The sequence below is a fragment of the Lygodium microphyllum genome, chromosome 13 (genome assembly GCF_053477565.2).
Source record: "Lygodium microphyllum isolate KBCC chromosome 13, Lygodium_microphyllum_v1.1.10, whole genome shotgun sequence".
In the NCBI taxonomy this organism is placed as follows: domain Eukaryota; kingdom Viridiplantae; phylum Streptophyta; class Polypodiopsida; order Schizaeales; family Lygodiaceae; genus Lygodium; species Lygodium microphyllum.
The window spans coordinates 14,113,330-14,134,904 of NC_141147.1; the positions used below are offsets into that span (position 1 = coordinate 14,113,330).

The following is a 21,575-nucleotide window of genomic DNA, read 5'->3' on the forward strand; positions in this document are numbered from 1 at the left end:
ACACATTGTGATTGTTGGAGTTCTCAAACACGAGTATTGCTCTCTTGAGTTTAAACCTCCATAGCTCTCTCTCACTCTTGCTCACTCTTTCAGAAGTGAGAAAAATGAAGAACGAATACAACACACTGAACCTTAGAGAGAATATATAAATCAACAATGTCATCCATAATAAAAGCACGAGAATGAAGTACAATACCACCAAGGTAGCCAACACTCAAATGACTCGCCACAACGCCCCCAATCCCCCTCTTTCAAAAGGTATCAAGAAATGGAATGATGTTGGTACAAGAGGACATAATTCAAGGGCACATGCATGTGCATACACACGCACACGCATACACACATACAGATACATACACCCCTATGTATAATTATATATCACATTACACCCTATAGCTTTGTTGTCGGGAATGCCACTCATCCATGATGCACCTTCTACGTATCCGCAAGTGAGTCATGCTTCGTCCTCTAGTCCAGTTGTGTGTGGCATCCCCCTCCACTACACTACATCACCCTCCTCAATTGATCAAAAGCATGCTTTTTTCATAATTCACCCACTTATTTGAAGGGACAAGGGAGTATTCAAGAACCACTTAGACACTACTTAAAACATTGTACCTTTCCTCCCTTATGAACCAAAAGTATAGACCAAGACCAAAACATCAAACCTTTCACAATAAGGTTGTTCTCCCCACACTAAAACTAAAAACCTATCCCAAAATCAACCTCAATCCTATTCAGCACTGGTGGTGCCACTCTATGGTGCTACGAGGGGGTTATCCTTGGGGTGGCCATATAGTTTCTCCACTCCCTAATATCCTTGTTCATAAGTGGCTTGCCATTGGTGTACTAGATTCTAAATCTCACCCTCGATTAGGCGTTATGGATTCTTTGATTGGTTCAATTTGTATCTATAATTAGCCTAGATTCTTAAGATTCTCGAGTTTTCATTAGGATCCTTAGCCTAGCCAGACATAATCTCTACGTCAAGCTCGCCAAATCTTTATACTACTTTAATTAAAGTCCATAGGCTATGTAAGCTACATACATTTAAGTCTTTTCCAGCTACCATAATCTAAGCCTTGCGTTAGCCTTTTTTGTCTTGTGGTGCATACTTATTCACTTGTTTTATTTTAATTGCTCCCATATTTAGATTCATGTAGCTTTAGCTCAATACCAAGCCATCTCGATACGAAACATCAAGTATGTAGATTTTGGTTTCTCTATTGGGATTTGTGTTTCAGTTAAGGACTAACATTGTGGAAACCTACTAGTTCTCAAACAGTTAAAGGCATGGTTTTCTGGTCCTTGCCTAGGTAATTATGCCCGCACATCCCCTTGATCAGCATGGAGACAAATATGGTACCTTCTCTTCCAAGATTAGATCTCAAGCATCATTTCATTTATCACAATAAGTATCTTTCCTTATTGCTCGTTCAACTAAGGTGTCCCTTACAGTTGCATAACTTATTACTCGACTAGTTTCCTCACTTTCATATTAGATGAACTACTGTCTTGGTGGTTCCTTACATTGTTGAAGTAGGGTATGCATGCGCTCTTAACTCCTCTTGGCTCTGAGGGTTTATCTTATCATTAAATATGACCGTAGGGAGGGGAACCTTATATCCATATAGTGCCTCAAAAAGGAGAAACCCCAATGCTAGACTGTGTAGAGTTGTTTGTTCCTACTGCCAAATCTCAGTTTTTTTTTTAAAGATTAGATCCATTTACTTGGTCTACTGAAACCAGCCTTTCTCCTCGGATAGGATGGTAAATCCTTGATTACAACTTAATTACAGCAACAAACAATAAATGAAAATCTGAAAATACAAATTTATCTACTAATCTTGGACAATGCACACCCAATTGGCCCCAAAATTGGCGCCCCTTTCGGTATTTCTTTAGCTTTATTGAAGAAAAAGTTGATTTACAATGGGATTCTCCCAATCCCTCTCGGTATTTCAACTCCCCTTGCTGTCCAACGTGACCAGCAAGTCTTCAATCTATTTTGCCCCTTGATTCGGGCACTCGATTGGCCATCACCCACTCCATAGACGATGGAAATGCCCCAAATTCAATAGCTGGCTAGTCCTCCACCTAAATTCAGCTGAAATTCACCTTCAACCTTATTGAATTCAAGTCTTGGAACTTCTAAATTTTGGCCAGCTTCCCAAGACTGATGCTAAACCCTAATTTCTACTGTAAATTAGGCTTTACAGCAGAGAAATTTGTAATTTCTCAATCTCCAAGGGTCCAAATGCTGAGATCTTCGAAGCAAGGCTATGAAATGGCTGGGAGATGAGAGGGAAAGCTTTAGAGAGAGAAAATTCAGAGTTTTGTCGCGAAGAATGACTAAAAATCAGTCGAGTGCAGCTGCTGCCGTACCATAACAGCCTGTAGATGCAAAGAACTGAAGAAAATCAGTCATTTATTGCTGCTACCCTGCCTCAACAGCCTGTAGATGCTGTCTCCAACTGTTGATTGGTCTTATTTTGCCCTTGGCTGCCTCAAAAGGTCCTCCAATGGCTGCAAATCAGACCAGGAGCCTCCCCTCCCTCTCTCTTGCAGGCTGAATTTATAGAAATGTCTCTCTCCAGCCTCTAAAGACGTTTTTCAATCTTGTATGGGCATTTTTCACAAGTGGCAGCCTTCCCAAATGGTTTTTCTAGCATTTTTCATAATTAAACATTACTTTTCAGCCTTTAAATACTGAAAATTAATCTAATAATTATTTTGGTACCCTGAAAGATAATTTGACTGGCCAATAATTAAATTGGCTAGGCAACTTCCATTCCTGAGTGTCTCTACAACATCTTTGAGCATCAGATTGGCGTTAGATACCATTAAATGCCACTTCTCTAGTGTCACCAACAACTGACACTTATGGCCAAATGAATAACCTAGGCCAACAATTGGCACCAGCTACCACCAAGTACCTATGCGATATAACTTATAGCAACTTTTGCCTTTGACATCCCATGATTTCTTCGGGTCCCGGGCTTGTAAATTTACTTTAACTCCAGTTGCACCTTACATGTATATCATTTACTTAATCATGTGATTAAAAATTAATCCACATGTTAAGTGAGGTTTCAAAAAATACATGTCCTCACGACAGCCCTCCCCCCTGAAATCCTTGCAATCGTCCTCGATTGCACTGCCAAATGCATCAAAAGTAAAGTACTACACTCGAATTTTCCATAGGAATCATAGTCAACACAACATTGTGGACTGTTGTTCAATCATTCTATATGCCCAACATATGCTGAAAATTACCAACCAACATAACATAACATAAGACTCACAAAGAATCTCAAAAACATTGCCAGATTATCATGTGCCATGTCCATTTCTCATTAGCTCAACTTATCCGGCAAAACCAAACCATAGTACAACGAAAACCAAGCATTAACCATGGTTAAAACATCAATGGCATCATAACATATGCTGTTGTCCATGGAACTAGATATAAACCATTGAAAACTGAGCATAATCTAATCATAAATTGATCACTTTCTGATCTGAGAACTGATCATAAACTGTTGCAAATGTGACCCCAAACTGATCACAAACTCATTGCAAAAATTGACCAGCAATCAATACAAAAACTGATCCAAAAAGTGTCCATAAACGGTTCTCGAGCTGATCAAAAACTGAGCTGAATACCACCGAATATTAATGATCATACGCTGAAGACCAACATTCGATAATCAGCTCCTGATGATCATTAACTGATGCTACACCAAGCATAGCCAATGCCATACCAAGCATAACTGATTACACACCAAACATAACAGATGCAAATGTACAGTTTCAGAGCTGCAGTGAAAACCATACCGATTTGCATATCAAACATAGTGACTAGTACACTAAGTAGTGACCTCATGGAAAAGATACTGTCAGTGCAGTACCTTGGATGCATGCTGAATACATCCGAGATCCACTACATACCAGAGCTGTCTATAACTAAGGAGCGGAGGTGCTAGCTCTCTCACAAGCATCAAGTAATACTCTAAACCTTTGCTCTGCTGAACCTGACGGAGCCCGAACTAAAGTCGGCTCTAACTGAAAAGTATCAAGGTAAAGCTGCAACAATTGAGGATGGTCTGCCAAGTCATCCTTCTCCATCCATTTGGCATCCATTGGTGAATAATTCTGAAACTTCACCAAGTACCTTCTCGAAACCTTACCCTTGATCTTCCTCTCTTTGTGTGTCAAAATTTGCTTTGGTATCAGTATTTTATCGAGCTCTTGAACCGTTGGCTGAATTTCAGCAGATACATCCTCTGCCACATTTCCATGAAAAGGTCTAAGCAACCTCACATGAAAGGCATTGTGTATCAGCCAATGTGGAGGCAATTTCAGCCTACAGCATACATCACTGATTCTCTCTAACACTTGAAATGACCCACAGTATCTCATAGACAACTTTGGATACAATCGCTCTTTGCCCTTCATCTTTTTCAACCATGCCTTTTCAAATCGCAGCAATACATAATCGCCCTCTGCAAAGTGCAAAGCACGCCTATGACGATCAGCTGCTCTCTCTTGCTTATCCTGTGATCTTTGAAGCGCATACTTAACCTTCTGATAAACTATATCCATGCTTTCCACATAGCGATCAAACTCAAAGATCTTATCTTTTGTGTGCAAAATAGGGGGTACTTTCTTACCACCCTCTACCACCTCAAATACAGCTTTTCCCGTAGAACTATGCACTGTGTTGTTGTGAGCAAACTCAACCAAGGGCAAATACTGCTCCCACTGTGTCTTGTGGTTTGAAACATAGCACCTCAAAAGATCTAACACCGTGGAATTTGCTTCCTCACATTGACCATCTATTTGCGGATGGAAGGAGGATGAGAATTTCAGCATGGTACCCATATTCTCAAACAAGCCCTTCCAAATTAAACTGGTCATCCAGGGGTCTTGATCACTAATGATCGAATCTGGCATACCATGATACTTAAAGATGTGCTGTAAAAACAATCGTGTCATATGATCAACCTTTATTTTCTTCCTCACAGGAATGAAATGGGCTTGTTTACTAAACCTACAAATGATAGTCCATATCCCATCATTCCCTGTAGATATCTTAGGAAGCTCAAAAATAAAGTCCATTGCAATGCTCTGCCAAGGCCTCTTTGGAATAGACAAGGGCTGCAACAAACCCGGCATCTTTTTCCTATCATGCTTTACCTTCTGGCATACGATGCATGTCTTAACAAATTGTTCTACATCATACCTCAAAGCTGACCAATAAAAAGAAATGTGCCACTGCCTTGACCGTGGCATCAATACCTCTATGTCATCAATACCTCTATGTCCTACATACGGAGGAGCATGACTTTCAGTGATAACTCTAGGCCTTAACTGCTTTGTGACACACAATCGTCCATGCATCATCAGAAATCCATCTCTTACACAAAGTGTCCATGCCTTTGGCCATTGCAAAGCTGATCATAAACATTAGCAAAGTTCGAATCAACAACATATTGCTCTTTCATGGCATCCAACTCAGTGTGATAAACCATATTGACAGTGGACAACTGAGGTTTATGTAACAATGCATCACTTTTCCCACTCTTTCTCTGCGATCTGTTCCTCTTTCCAGCCCTATTTTTCAGATCAGCCCTAATTTTCAGCTTTATTTTCAGATTTACCCTTTTTCTCAACCTTTGCCTCTTTGACATGTGACTTGGCATCATCATCATGGAATCGTGCATCCTTTCGACACAGCAATGTGTCAGTTATAGCAGCAGTTTCTATAAGCTGAGACATTCTGGAAACAGTAGACTTAATGCAAAAATCTCGAATACCCTTTGGCAAACCACAAATATACTCCTCCACATGCTCAAGGAGAAGTACTGTGTGCGATAAGAAGTAACCAACAACAATGCATCCCAAAAGTTCTTATTGTACTGATCCAAGTTCTTGCAATCTTTGGAATTCAACTAATTCCAAGCTATCATAATGTCTACTTCAAAGGTACTTATCAACCAATTTGAAGCAAACATTTTCATGAACTGGACCCAAGTGGTAGGTGACTTCCCTTGAATAAGAAGTGTAGACCACCACTGCAATGCATTTCCCATCAAAAATATGGCTGCCTTGCGTATCCTAGATGCCTCTGTGAAGTTGCCTCCAGAATAGGCTACATCAAACCACTGAATAAAAAACAAGTGCTTTCAGCCTATCTTGTGCACCACTGAAAGGCTCAAACTTCACGCTTTTGCCACCTTCATCATAGTCCTTCAGCGGACTTATGGGAGTCGAGTTATCATAAATGGGCTATTGCAAAAAGGATGCATTGGCTGTATTTGCATGAAAACCAGCACTATCTGAAGCACCTACATGACCAGCACCAAATCCTTGTGCTCCAACAGTCCCTGGGGGTGCCGATACATATCCATATGACCCTCTTTGTGCCCCAAGCATCATGCTTATGCTGCCATACATGGGATTAAGCATTCCACTTGCATTACCTGAATACATTGGGTGTTGTGAGCCATGCATTGGCTATTGCATACCATAGGGATTTATGCCATACATTCCCGTATGCGGTGCCTGTCCAACCATAGCATGAAAAATGGTAACACCACCAAAGTATCCTTGTTGTCCCATGTTTGCATGTGCATAATTGCCTTGATGCCCATGTTCCCATGGATTGGCACTACCAAGTTGGCCATGCATTTGTACTTGCTGCCCCACAAATACCAACTGTTTGTGCTCAAGAGGCATTTTGGGCTCTTCTAAAGAAGACTTAGGCATTTCCTTCGGTTCTTGTGGTTGTCCCAAGCTGTAGAAGGTTTCTTCTTCTCTTTGCCTCGAGTGTCCTCTTTGGGGCATTCAAGAATCAAGTAAACTGAGGATCCCTTGCCAATTCAGTAAAAAGATTTGCTGCTGTACGCATTCAATCCTTGAAGCTATCACTAAATTCTTCAGCCCCTTACTAGTCATCAACCTCTTTATGCATTGAAGTACCAACATTTGGGTCATTTCCCACATTTTCAGCATGCTGTCCATGCTGAGAACCATGCCCAACATCAATCATTACATTTCCCCCACCACGTGATTGACCAAGGAGTGATGCATCCTCTCCACTTGATCCCATATCACCATGTGAAGACAAGCTTGTTGTAATTCACTGCTGAGAAAAATTTTAGCAATAATGCAATAGTCCCAAGTTGCAATCAAGTACCACGGGTCCACCAATTCAAAGGATTTGATGGCATCCCGGCAATGGAACCATGAAACCAACCTTCCTCCTCGGATAGGGTGGTAAAGCCATGATTACAACTTAATTACAGTAGCAAACAATAAATGAAAATCTGCAAATACAAATTTACCTACTAATCTTGGACAATGCACACCCAATTGGCCCCAAAATTGTCGCCCCTTTCTGTATTTCTTTAGCTTTATTGAAGAAAAAGTTGATTTACAATGGGATTCTCCCAATCCCTTTCGATATTTCAACTCCCCTTACTGTCTAAAGTGACCAGCAAGTCTTCAATCTATTTTGCCCCTTGATTTGAGCACTCAATTGGCCTTCACACACTTCGTAGACGATGGAAATGCCCCAAATTCAATGGTTGGCTAGTCCTCCACCTGAATTCAACTGAAATTCACCTTCAACCTTGTTGAATCCAAGTCTTGGAGCTTCCAATTTCTGGCACGTTTCCCAAGGCTGCTGCTAAACCCTAATTTCTGCTGTAAATTAGGGTTTACAGCAGAGAAATTTGCAATTTCTCAGCCTCCAAGGATCCGAATGCTGAGATCTTCAGAGCAAGGCTATGAAATGGTTGGGAGATGAGAGGGAAAGCTGTAGAGAGAAAAAATTCAGAATTTTGTTGTGAAGAATGACCGAAAATCAGTCAAGTGCAGCTACTGCCCTATCACAACAGCATGTAGATGCAAAGAACTAAAGAAAATCAGTCATTTACTATTGTTGCCCTGCCTCAACAGCCTATAGATGTTATCTCTTGCTGTTGATTGGTCTTCTTTTGCCCCTAGTTGCCTTAGAAGGTCCTCCAATGGGTGCAAATCAGACCAACAACCTCCCCTCTCTCTCTTTTGCAGGCTAGCCTTCCCAAATGGTTTTTCCAGCATTTTTCATAATTAAATATTACTTTTCAGCCTTTAAATACTGAAAATTAATATAATAATTATTTCAATGCCCTGAAAAATAATTTGGCTGGCCAATAATTAAATTGGCTAGGCAACTTCCATTCCTCAGTGTCTCTGCGCCATCTTTGACCATCAGATTGGTGTTAGGTACCATTAAACACCACTTCTCTAGTGTCACCACAACTAACACTTATGGCCAAATGGATGACCTAGGCCAATAATTGGCACTAGATACCACCAAGTACCTGTGCGGCATAACTTATAGCAACTTTTGCCTTTGACATCCTGTGATTTTTTTGGGTCCGGGGCTCGTAAATTTACTTTAACCCCAATTGCACCTTACATGTGCATCATTTACTTAATCATGTGATTAAAAATTAATCCACATGTTAAGTGAGGTTTCAAAAAATACATGTCCTCATGACATCTACTCAAAAGAATATATCCATCATCTATATGATCCTCATGTGTCCTTGGGCAATCCATCGTGACACCGTTGGTCCCATGCCTAAATCTCTTTTGGGAGGGACCTTTTGGGTACAAGGAAGCCAGTTGGTACCTTTTAGGCCTAAGAAAGGCTGTTCATTCACCAAATCATGCATTAAGGCCCATTTTAGATCCACAAAAACAGCCCCATATAGAATTAATCATTAGAAAAGGCGCTTTATTATAGCAATAGTATGAATGACTACATAGCAGCCAGAAACATCAGAAATTTTAGAAATGAAACGTCATGAGCATGTTTCATTAGTTTCTTTCAAGAAATGGTAAAATATGAAACATGGGTTTTCTAACAATGGGATTTTTGTATAGTTTTAAACTAGGGAAAGAGGTTTTACACCTCTATGGATCTTTCTCTTCAAGAATAAACCGCTAATTGAGTGTACGTGATAATATGTGAGTTACACATCCATTATTGACTTATGTCAAAGTTAGCTTTAGACAAGCTATACTATGATTAAGACCTCACACATCATGATTCATACAAACTGCGTAAAAAATTTTGAAATAAACATGTTACATAGCCCATGTGCAATGTGGAATGGGTCAAGCTACACATCACAATTCTGATTCAAAAACAAAATGGAAAAATGGTCAAAACCCAAAATTTGTGGTATGTTGGACCAATGTGATACTTGCTAATGAGAAGTTGGCCTTGCCTAATTTTCTGAACAAAGAACTCAATAGGTATGGAAGACCTATGTGATGCTTGCTAACTAGAAGTTCGCCTTGCTTCATCTGCTGCTTAAAGTGTTCGAATAGATGGAGTTAGAACAATTGAGGCCAATTTTGTAATGGGATCTATTTATGAACACTTACCTTGGTGGCAAAGAGGCTGCAATTGCTTATCCTATCCATGACCTTGTTTCCACCACCAAAGCGCTTGCAAAATCTAGCTGCATCTTATCCTCATTCTTTTGGAGTTTACTCACTATGTTCAAACATCTCTCCTCCTGACCTGCTATGTGTTTGTTCCCATTTCCACCCTGCATGCATGTCAGGGGAATGGGAAGCCACTTATCAGCCTCTTTATGGCCTTAACTGCCATGTTTAGGGCAAGGGGGCTGATAGCGTGATGGCCCCCGACTACATTATTCAGCACCCGCCAATAGTAGGACACTTTACAAGAGGTTTGAATAGATGATTGGGCAAAGATTTGAATAGGAGCATGCGATTGGTTATGAAGAACTCTGCTTTTGTCCTTCTAGACCTGCACTGTCACGCTATTTTCTATACTTTGAATATTGTCTTGATGTTATAAGTCATCATATTTTTGAATCAGTCATCACAATAATTTTCTTTTTGAGCCTTACGTAGAGAAAGCCAGTCATTACTGTAGGAATGGATGAAAAGGATTACTTTTTTGCATCTTTAATGCATTTAAATCCAATATATATAAATTTTAGCTTTATATGTAGGATCAGTTCCTGTGAAGTTTCCTTAAAGTGAATTGTGCAAGAAACTTGTGATCTACCCAAATGCTTCCGAAACTAACAAGTGCTGTGATTTGTTGGTCTTGATATCTAGCCATTCCATGTTTGTCTCAAGAATATTGTGTTATGCTCACTAGAAAACCATGGATGAATCGGTGCTTCCTATTCAATTGACCTATGAAAAGATAATGAAGAGCATCCTTGTTAGACTTGGGTAGCCAAGGAGCATGTTTCTACTCCAAGACAGATGAGACTGCTCTTTTGGATATCAAGAAACACACGAGCCATGGCCACTCTTCCATTGCCATAGATATATAAGTCAAGCAGCACCCTTGGGCAGATTGATTTCCACCTCTTAGTGGTATTTTTTGACTAGTACTCAACAAACCAAAAGTCCATAACTTGGTTTTATCCATGATTTCTTGTCTTTTATTTGTTGCCATTAAACAGAGTCTACACATAACACTACTTCTTTCCATGTTGAAGTGTTGGCTGTCTCTCAATTGTTGCATTAGCCAACTAATCCTTGTCTAGGAAGAGATTGAATTACAATGGCAAGATTGGGCCTAAAGACAACAGGAGATCATACTATTCCTTGACAGTCAGTCTATTAACAGCCTTGTGGCTTAACATACATACATACAAACATGTGCATGTATGTATGTTCCCACTACCTAAAGGAATCACCAATGGCTGTACAAGGCTTTTTTTTTTTTTCTGGGAAAAGAGATTTTCCATTGAACACCTCAGAGAAATCCCTGAGGTAAAACTACTAAGTACAAGAAACTTTGTACAGAGCATCTAAGCACATTAGAAATACAATGGTTGTGTGAACAACCAATCTGGTGGGCTGTAGTGCCAGACCATCTGAGGGGCCATATGAAAGAACGTGCCTGAGTTCCAGATCTTCAAGAAGGCCACTCTCCTCTTCCTCTTCCTCTCAGAGCTGCCCTGCATCCTCCACCATCTCCCGCAGAGAGTGTAGATCATGTCTATCAAAGTCCTTGACAGAGTCATTGTTGTGCATACATCTTGAAGATAATAGCCTGACAGCATCTCAAGGTCCAGATATACCATGCTATATACCAGCAATCAGTTCCCATCTGTGACAGTGTCCCTGGGTCCACTGTGCCTGCAAGTAGTCTGGAGTGGGGATCCTGCTCAAATGCTGTCCAATGATGAGGAAAGAAACACTCCCCTGAACATCCTCATAACCACATGTTGGGCTTCTGTTAATAACACCTCAGAGAAAATCCCCTTGAGGTTAAATACAAATTGCAAGAATCTCTATAAAGTAACTAAGTACACCACAAATGGAATGGCTGTGTAATCAACCAATCTAATGGGCAATAATGCCGGGCCATCTGGGCGGCAGTAGGAAAAATGTGCTTCAGTCTAGATGGAATATTTTTTAGGAAGGTGGGAAAAAAAAAGAGAAGCTTTCATTAAACTAAAAATATGGAAGCATTTATAAAAAGAGAGACACTTCTGATGTGAACAGAAACTTTTTAATAAAAATATCTGTAGCACCTACGTTGTAGGTGTTCCATTGAGATCCAAGTTTTTGTCACTTATTCCTCACCTGGCAACATCTGAATAGCAAGTCGCATGGATCAAAGAGCTCACACGGACCATCGAAGCACTATTTTCAAATTAGAAAAAAGAAAAGTAAAATATAAATTATTTGACCAGTGATGAAAGTTCTCCAAATGCTAGCAGCTACTAAAGTGTTAAATACAAGCTTCTTGCATCCACATGAACTCTAGCTTCTATTTATAGTACAATACATAAGCAGTGCTGTTAAATGTGTGATTTTCCCAATGTATATAAATCTAATGGGGAGGACAGGCAAGCACACCTGCCATAGAGTTCCCACGAAGCAGCGCGCAAGAGATGTGATGTCCCTGCCAATTGGAGGAAAGAACCAAGTACAGGGCCAACTCTTCCAGGTACACCAGGGCTTCCACCTGTGTTGAATGTGCTTCCCGAAAGCCCAAGTGAATGATTGCTAGCTAGCCCAGGAACAGCAGAACTAGTTCTTTGCACACCACCAACTCCCATATTCGTGCTTGCTCCAGAAATCAAGGGTGCACAGTTCAATACAGCATCACTCAACAAATACCTGCTCAACTTCAAAGTCTGTATTACAGGGGTGTTCTGTCAGATAGCCCATCTATAATAATTGCACACAATGCTAGAAAACACTACAGATATAGATTAAGTACCTTGAAAACATCAATAGGAGAGGTAACAAGCTGTCCAGAGCCTTTGAGTCCACCAAGAAGTGGTGAACGTTGTACAAACTGGATAACACATGTATACCAGAAGCATTTTTTGACGCCTGACATTATCCAGAATTTCTCCCTCCTTCCCTCATTTCTTTTAAGGTAAAACAAGCTTCCCTAGATTTCTATACCAAATGATCCTTGCAACCAGGCTCCAACCTTTCCTTTCTATTCTTTGGCATTTTCATACATTAGTGCAATACTCTTGCAGCTTCAGATAAGTATTAGAAGTTAAAAGCTTCAAAGGAAATACAGAGAACAAAGACACACAGAGAAGCATTGAACAAAGAATGGTCACTTTCAGCCTTACTAACAGTGAGAAATGCTTATGTCCTTTCAATCCTGTTCCTATACCATGTCTGTACACTGTATGTAGTGACAGGAAATGGTCATTCTTGAACTTCCCCACTCCCATTACCCATTCCTCCTTGCTATCCTGAGAGGCCAGGGTCCTTCCAAGGATTAAAAGAGAGGAGAAGTGGCTTTAAAGACCCTGATGTAGCTTCTCTCCCTCTACCCCTGAGGACTCCTTCCCTTCCCATTCTTCCCACTCTCTGCCCCTGAGCGCCCCCCCCAAACAAAAAAAAACACCCTTTTTCTTCCCCATTCACCCAGCACACTCCTTTGTGTCACCTTCTTACCCAATGTGCTGTCGTACGTAGCTAACCATTAGAGCAGAAACCATCAAGTTCCGGTATCTCATAATAGTCCCATCTCATTCGCTCAAGGGATATCCTGCACCATTGGAACATTTTTTGAGGTGAAAAGGTTACAGTGTCCTTTCTTGAGGTGAGGAACACTAATTAGGAAAGAAATATGTTCAGACACTAAGCAAAATGGGGATTGTCTTCAAGGAAAACAGCAGCCCTGTGATTCTAATATCAGTGAGTACTCCAATCTCCACCACTGGGGTACTTTAGGTCCACCACTGGGTACTCTGTGTGGTATATAGCTTTCATCTGCTAAGAAAGTTTACCTGCATCATACATGTGAGAAGTACATTAATTAGCAGTTCTTTCTCCTGATTTATCATGGCATTTAAGGACATGTCTTTCATTCATGTCAATGGGGTGTATATCAATAAGTTTTTAGTTCTGCTGATTTATGATGGCATCTAAGGACATGTCTTTCAATTATGTAAATGGGACATATATATTCACTTGAGTGTCTGCACTTTGTCCCACATGGATGGGCACTACTCCCTACCAGATTGGTTGTTCACTCCACCATTGTCGTTATGATATACTTAACAGTCCTTCACATGACCTTTTGTACTTCGTTTCTACCTCAGGTTTAATTCTAAGGTGTTACTAACAGAATACTCTTTTCTTGGAAGAAAAAGAGTGTCTGGACTTTTGGACAGTTCATGCACCTACCTATCTGTCTCAATAGGATGGATGATACCAGCTCCTGCAAAACTCCCAACCACTTACTTCCACTTTCCCACTTCAAAATTGAGCCGACAATATCTAGTTGTCAAAACACATAATGCCAAGTGAGTAACAAAGACCATGTGAGTCGATAGATTTCTCATCCTGAGACCATCTCCACCTCAAACCAGAGCACTACATGCATAAGGTTCACAGACACATCTCACGCTATCTGACTAGACATAACCCAAACGACTCTCAAAATTGACATAGAAGGTCCCTAGCAGAGCACCTGCCCCTCAAGTGTTCCACACCTAGATCATCTGCATGTAGGAATGTGGAAACACAGAAGCATACACACCCACTAATTAACTATGCAAGGAATTTTATATTTCCTCTTAAGACATGGGTTTGGGCCACTGTACCTTGTCTTTAGAATTCAAAATCAGAATACCCTGGATTGTTCCTCTTTCAGATAAGCTCGCATAAAAAAAGGCTAATTAGAATACTAAGGAAGGATTGTATTAGCTCACAATCAATCCTACATGAAGAAGTAAGGACTCGGATCTCACTGTGATAGATCTCACCCGCCAGTAGCCCATCTACCCTCTACACACGAGCTTCAGATCAAAGATATGCTAGGCTTCATATGTGCAAACATAGTTGGGCCAATGTGTGAATGATCAAAAACTTGGTTTTCCCAAGATTCACTGTCAATCCATGCTATATACAAAAATCTTGAAGGGCATGTAGATGTCATTGTAGACCCTCCTATGACTTACAGACCAAGACAATGTCATCACCATACAGCTAAATGGAGACCAATGTGCCTATTATATCCGCTCCACTCCTACTCATGTGATGCAGTCCTCTATCTCATCAATGTAGAGTCCAAAGATTGTGTGAGAGGGGATATCCTTGCTTCACCACTAGGGTACTAGAAACCACATTTGATAGTCCCCCTGGTCATCTCACTCGACCAGTCACACTCTCATATAGTGCATAAATACCCCAGATCATGTCTAATAGGATATCCAATCTTTGCAACCTTTGTAGCAATCTATCCCATGAAGCTGTGTCAAATGCTTTACAAAAATCCACAAAGCAGCAATAGAGCTTCTTCTTATTCATTTTCATCTACTCAACCATAGTCCTCACGGTTTGGATATAGTCAAGTGTTAAAAAACCTCATCTGAATCTGGCATGTTGTGCTACTCTCAAACCCCCTTTCTTTGCATATGGCTTAAGCTCCGCCTCCAGCACAGCACCATAGATCTTGGCCATGTGTGGCCTACCATGATGGTCGTGTAGTTGCCCAAGTCTAGGGGATCTCCAGATTTTTGGATGGGCATAGTGTGCATGGTCCACTCATCCAGAAAGCCTTCCACTATGGCCCTGTTAAACATAAAGGCAAGGAGAGAAGCCATGGTATCAATAGCATAAACGAAATGCTCACCCTGCATACTTGTGTGGTCCATCAACCATGCATGCTGCATATGCTCTATCACTCTCCTAACCATATCCTATGCGAAGAAGATGGATGTGGTAGGGCGGGGATCCGCTGGATGAGGAATCGGAAACTGATGTGGTATGTCATACAGCCTCTCAACATATGAATGCCATATTTCTGGTTCACTAACAATGTAGAGTGATGTGGCTCCCATAGTCTGCACCAAGCTGTGGTTGCATCTCAGCTCATGAATAAGTGGTACAAGTCCCAATATTGTGCCTCCTCATAAATCCTCATCTACCTGTGAGCCTCCTACTCAGTGATAGATCCTAGCCTCCTCTGGCTCCAAAGGTGTCAGTATAGCTCCTTGCACTCATCATCATACCATTAGTTCTAGGGCAAGGTCCCATACCATGCAAAGCCATAGTGCATGTGGAGTGTGGGAAGCTTTGGAGGGCAGTGGAACGTAGGATGGAAGGAACAAGGAGGTGAGTATCTCTAGAGTCTAGACAGGCAGTAGTGAAGCTAAGGAAGCCCAAGTCATATGGCCCATCAAGAAATGGATCCCTCCACATCCACTCTCCTATTGTAATATTTGAAGAGGGCTTCTCTGATAAGCCCAAAATCTCCATCCATATATTAGGCAAGTGGTTGCATCTAGGTCTATGTACCAATTCTCTCATAGTGTGCCACTACTCTGATCATCTATCTAGAGCATTCAATGACCACAAGAAAAATGTCCCCTCTAGACGAGACTCATCCACATCTAAGAATTGCTTGTATCTATCCACCAATCCAGTGGAACTTTCTTTGTCGCAATCTCAATCACAGCGCTAGCCCCCCTCAAACCCTCTAGTCTCTATCTCTGAGTCTCCTGTGGAAACTCCTAGAATGCAAACTAGTCTCCCACTGACATAATGAACTTTAGAGAGAATCTCCCCCAAGATAAGTCCTCTCTACAAGAGTGTCGTCCAAGGACTCTAATCTCAAATAGTGATTAAAGAGAAGAGGTTGCCTCCTCTTCGCTTTTGGTGTACTCGGTGATCTTGATGATACAGATCTCCAAGCTCTAATGTTGATCAATGGTTGCAATGATATGAATCACCAAGCTCTAATATTAGCAGCTTCAAATCTCACATCAAAGCTCCTCCCTAAGTCTTTAGTCCTCATCACTTGTAAAATCCAGTGAATGTTGGACTACCATGGTCCTCCATGTGTAGGTATTATAGACTGGAGCCTCCTTATCAGTAGTTTCTTCCACAACTCCTCGACTAAAAGGAGACCCCTAACAATGAGCTTAACCAAGAGGCTTTGCTCTAGCTATCTGGATCTATGATCCCCAATCCCCCTCTAGATCTAGACTATGATGACATCCCAACCCACCTTCGCTCTAGCCAAGCTCTCATCTCCTCCCAACCAAATAAAGGTCCTAATAAGGTGCTCCACCTAGCCAATGCATTGACCTAGAGAATGCCCAAGAGGAAGTGATGTACCACATGGTCACAAGAAGAACCTAGTTGGTGACAAGTACACTCTCTACATATAAGAGCCTCAGCCAGCTTGAATAAAGGAGCTTCTCTCTAATGCTCCAAAGCAGATGTGTGAATTGCTACTTTGAGATAATTTCCATCCTCACATAGCATCCGAGATATCTAACCATGATCCCATAGGGAGCCCAAGTCAAATCCCCATGTGGTCACCACTCCCACTGCCTAGTGTCACTTACCCAAAATTCATTCAACTTGTGTCAATTAATTAGGGCACTTTGTTGCTGCTCTAAAAATTATCTCCATGGCCCTTACAAAGGCCCTAAAGTTACCCTCATCCCCATCTAAATAGACCATTGTGCCATCAAGACACTCCACATCACGAAGCTCCTTAAACTCCAGTGGGTAACCAGATGCCTTTGGTACCTAGAGATCTCTCTCTTAAGGAGCTGATCGTCCCTACTAAAAATAAGAACAAAAAGCAAGCTAATGGAAAGCCCTGTCTAACCAATCTCTAAATAATAAATATATCTTCTCTCCCCCGCCAATCATAATCTAGTTATGTATTAAGGAATAAAAAGCCACTAGTCCCCTAACCCACTACTTTGGGAATCCCATCCTTAGCATCATTCCCTCCAAGTACTTCCAATCCATGCTACACCTTCTGAAAGTCAAAAAGGAGCATAATAAGATCCTCTCTCCTAGATCAAGCAAGAGTATTGGACTCCCCAAAAATAAAGATGTTATCCAAGATGCCACGCTCTCAAACAAATCTATCTAAGTGGAGTGGACAATGTCATGAGGGCATGAAATTTTATTACTTTTCTTAGCATTTGATTAAAAGTTCATCATATGTGCTAATGTGACTTACACATGTGAAATGCAAGTTAATTATTTCACAATGTGGGATCGAGGACACCAAAATATCAATTGATGCCAAAGGCAAAAGTTGTAATAAGTTATGTACGACATGTACTAGGTGGTACCTGGTGTATTAGAGACTAGGCAACTAATAAATTAATTAATGTCAGTCTAAGAATCAATAACTGCTCAGGGATACTTGGAAGACGAATCGGCCTAGACAATTTAATTACTAATTGGTGGAATTATTTTTATGGGCTACGCACTAGAATAATTATTTAATTAATTTTTAAAATTAATCTTCTAAAAATAATTTAATAAGTTGAATAATACGTGAAAATGGGAATAGAATGCTACCACTTGACAAAACTTGCCCATGCAAGTGGAAAAAACGTTTTTGGGGGTTGGTGGAAGTTTATTCAAACCATTGTAAGAGAGAAGGATGCTCTTAGAGAGCAAGAAGAGGCTACTAATGTAATTCACAACCATCATAAATCAGTCCTACAGGATATGACAGTAGTTTGGAGCCCTCCAAGAGCACATGACAACAACCCAAGGTCCTTCTGGTGCAGATGACAGCATAGAAGAGGGGGCAGCAATCTTTCTAGTGGTCCTAAGCTATAGGTGACAGCTTCCATAGCCGTTTGAGTAGGACAACAGTAGCTTTTCAACGTTTTTTGTAATGAAACTTTGAAATTTCTCTCTCTACAACATTCTCTCTGATCTCCCGACCATCTCTTAAGTTATCTCAGTAAAGTCCAACCATTTGAATCATCAGAGGTGGAGATATTGAAAAATCTCTATTGTAGATCCTAATTTACAGCAAAATTAGGGTTTGATAGCCATCTCGAGATACATGCTCAAAATTGAGGGCCTAAGACTTAAATTCCAACAACTGAAATTGAGGAATTTCAAGGAGATTCAGGAGGCCAGCCGAACGATATCAAATTTGGGGCTGAATTTGTCTTTTTAAAGAGCAAGGTGAAAACCAATCCCCGAGCAAACCAAGGGACAACTTGGTTTGGAGACTTGCTGGTTTGTTTTGAGAGCAAGTGGCACTTGGATTAGAGAAGGACATTAGAGGATCTTATTTATACTCCGTCCATTTGCAATAAAAGTTTAAAAAGTACCACAAGGGGCACCAGTTTTGGGGCCAACAGGCTATCCAATGTCCAAGATTAAGTGGTAACCTTTGCATTTTCAATTTATGTGAATTTTATACTTACTGTAATTACTGTTAAATTAGGTCATTCCCACCCTCTCTGAGAAGGGAGATTGGTTTCAAATAATATCAGACATCAATGGAACTAAACTCAAACTAATTGCTTTTGCAAAGATCATGTAGGCAATCCCAAGCAAAGTGATTGATCCCCACATTGATTGGTGTCCAATCTATCTCCAATTACTTTGGGACTAAGGTGAATCAATCCAAGAGAAAGTGTCTCTAGCAAAGCCCCAAATGTCATACTCTCCCAAAAAGCTAAGATCAAGCTTGCACTTATAAGATCCCAGTAACTTAAAAAGAGCTCATCTAGTCTATCTTCTCATGGACACTTGCCCGAAGGCAATGCAAAAAAATCCTTCTCCAAAAATTCTTCTATGAAATGAGTCATCATATATCTACTCATCTTGTGTGTGTAACCACCCTCCTAGCGCTCCACAATATTCTCTCTATCCCTCCCATAGTCAAGGGGTCTAGTTATGGATCCCAACAAAGAAGTGAAGTACAGTGTAGCCACCTATCCCACCTCCAAAGGGCCTTGTGCAACGGATCCATCACCTCTGCTAAATCTCCAACCAACCTTTCTAGAGTATTCGGCTCCAATTGATCAAAAAGCCACAAGTCGATAAGGTTCCATCACGCAATAGACACTTAGCAAAGCCTAGCATTACTAACCCTTTCCGCTATACTTTTTGTTGAGAGGAGAGAAATTTTCTATCAATAAAACTCCTCAAGACAAAATATCCCAAGAAAAAACACAAACTGCAAAATGGCCATGTAATGAACCTCCATAATAAAAACTATACAACAATCTCAAAGTTCGTTACAAGGCTTGAATGAATACATAGTCGAAAGGCCTATAGTTGCAAAGTATATGTCGAACCATGAAAAGGAGTGTTAGAATCTTAGGTCCCAAGAAAAGTATCTCTCATGCTCCTCATAATAGTCTTTGAACTACCTCGTATCCTCTCGCATCTCCTACAAAGAATATAAACAATCTATGTTCAAATCCTAGAGAGAATCTCTACAAAGGTTATATCTAACAAATCCACAAGAAGGCTACATTTGGCTATCTATAATACAAGCTATGAGCTCCCATTTATGATAATGCCCCTTGGTCCACACTATTAATAAGAAATTTGGCGTTGCAATCCTGCTCGAAGCTACCTCGAGAGAAGGTAAGCATGACACCTTTGAACATTCGCATATCCCAAGCTAGGCATCCATTTGTAACCCAAGCAATCATTCCCTATGTAACGATCATAGATTTTGCAATGCCATGAAAAGTCATCCTAAGGGCTCTCCTCCAAACCTCTAAAGCCCTAAGACAATCCCGGATCTAGTGCCTCAGTGTCTACTCTAGCTCCCCGCATCTAACACAAGGGACAAGGTTTTTGCCATATCCATCCATGTACCAACCATTAAACTCTTGTATGCTAAAACCAAAGGAAAGAGTGAAATTTTTCTTAGTCTAAAGCAGTCCTCCAAAAGTCAAGAAGAAAAGGCAATGATATACCCTGCGCAATCCAATGATAATTCACTACTAGCATCACTCTAATCCTACACACCTATACTCTCCTCCCCAATCTAGTGGTGTATCCAAAAAAGGGAGCATCCCTAGGTGTCTTTGCAAGTGGACCACTCCATACCCACTCCCCAAGGTCTTGCTCTAGTCTTTGGAGAGACCTCCTACCATATGCCCAATGCCTCCGACCATCCATCATGCATGTCTCAAGGTCTAGGTCTAGGTATCAAGTCTTCTCACAATGCCTCTATCCATCTATCATGTGTCTCTCATGGTTTGGGTCTAGATACCTCCAACCGTCCATCATCCATCTCTCATGCCCTGGGTCTAGGTACCAAGACCTATCACGATAAGCAACCTTGATCGTCTATCCAAAGCATCCTATGGGCTCCAATTTGATCCAAGTCTTTCCTCCCCAGTTTGCCATTCTCGTGTATTAAGAAAATAGACTGATATCAGCCTTCCTCCTTAGATAGGGCAGTAAATAATCTGATTAAGCACTATTTACAGCAATCAACAAATTCACAAAACTGAAATGCACACTTTACAATATAATCTTGGACATTGGACACCCTGTTGGACCCAAAACTGGCGCCCCTTTCGGTATTTATTTAACTTAATTGACAAAGAAGTTGATGTACAATGGGATTGTCTCAATCCCTTTCGGTATTCCAACTTCCCTTGTTGTCCAAAATGACCAACAAGTCTTCAATCTCATTTGCCCTTTGATTCAGACAGTCAATTGGCCTTCATGCGCTTTGATGGAGATGAAAAATGCCCCAAATTCATTGATTTGCTGGTCCCTCCACTTGAATTTGACTAAAAACAATTCAGCCCAGTTGAATCCAAGTCTTGGAGCTTCCAATTTCTGGCACGCTTCCCGAGGCTGCTGCTAAACCCTAATTTCTGCTGTGCAAATTAGGGTTTACAGTAGAGAAATCTGAAATTTCTTAGCCTCTAGTGATCTCAATACTGTAATCTTCAAAGCAAGGCTGTAGAAAGCCTCGGAGATGAGAGAGCATGCTGAGGAGAGAGAAATTTCAAACTTTCTTCTTGAAGAACTAAAGAAAATCTGTCATTTACCAATGATGTCCTGTCTCAACAGCTTGTAGATGCAAAGAACTAAAAAAAATCAATCATTTACCCCTATCTCAACAACCTGTAGATGTCACATGTTGTTGATTGGTCTTCTCCTGCCCCTAGCTGTCTCAAAAGATCCTCCAATGGCTGCAAATCAAACCAGCAGCATCTCCTCCCTCTTTCTTGCAAGCTGAATCCACTAAAATGCCTCTCTCCAGTCTGTAAAGACGTTTT

At 40.8% G+C, this 21,575-nt stretch overlaps 1 protein-coding gene across 5 annotated transcripts in view; it reads right to left on the bottom strand.

Annotated features, from left to right (window-relative positions):
* LOC148026360 (anaphase-promoting complex subunit 5-like) overlaps positions 1-21,575 on the bottom strand; it is a 158,030-nt gene that overhangs the window by 26,126 nt on the left and 110,329 nt on the right. For all 5 annotated transcript variants that reach the window (XM_087690790.1, XM_087690789.1, XM_087690792.1 and 2 more), the window contains exons 11-13: positions 12,287-12,364; positions 11,920-12,200; positions 11,644-11,703 (exon numbers count right to left, since the gene is read on the bottom strand). In XM_087690790.1, the coding sequence (XP_087546916.1) occupies positions 11,644-11,703; positions 11,920-12,200; positions 12,287-12,364 (419 nt within the window). The remainder of the gene's footprint in view (positions 1-11,643; positions 11,704-11,919; positions 12,201-12,286; positions 12,365-21,575) is intronic.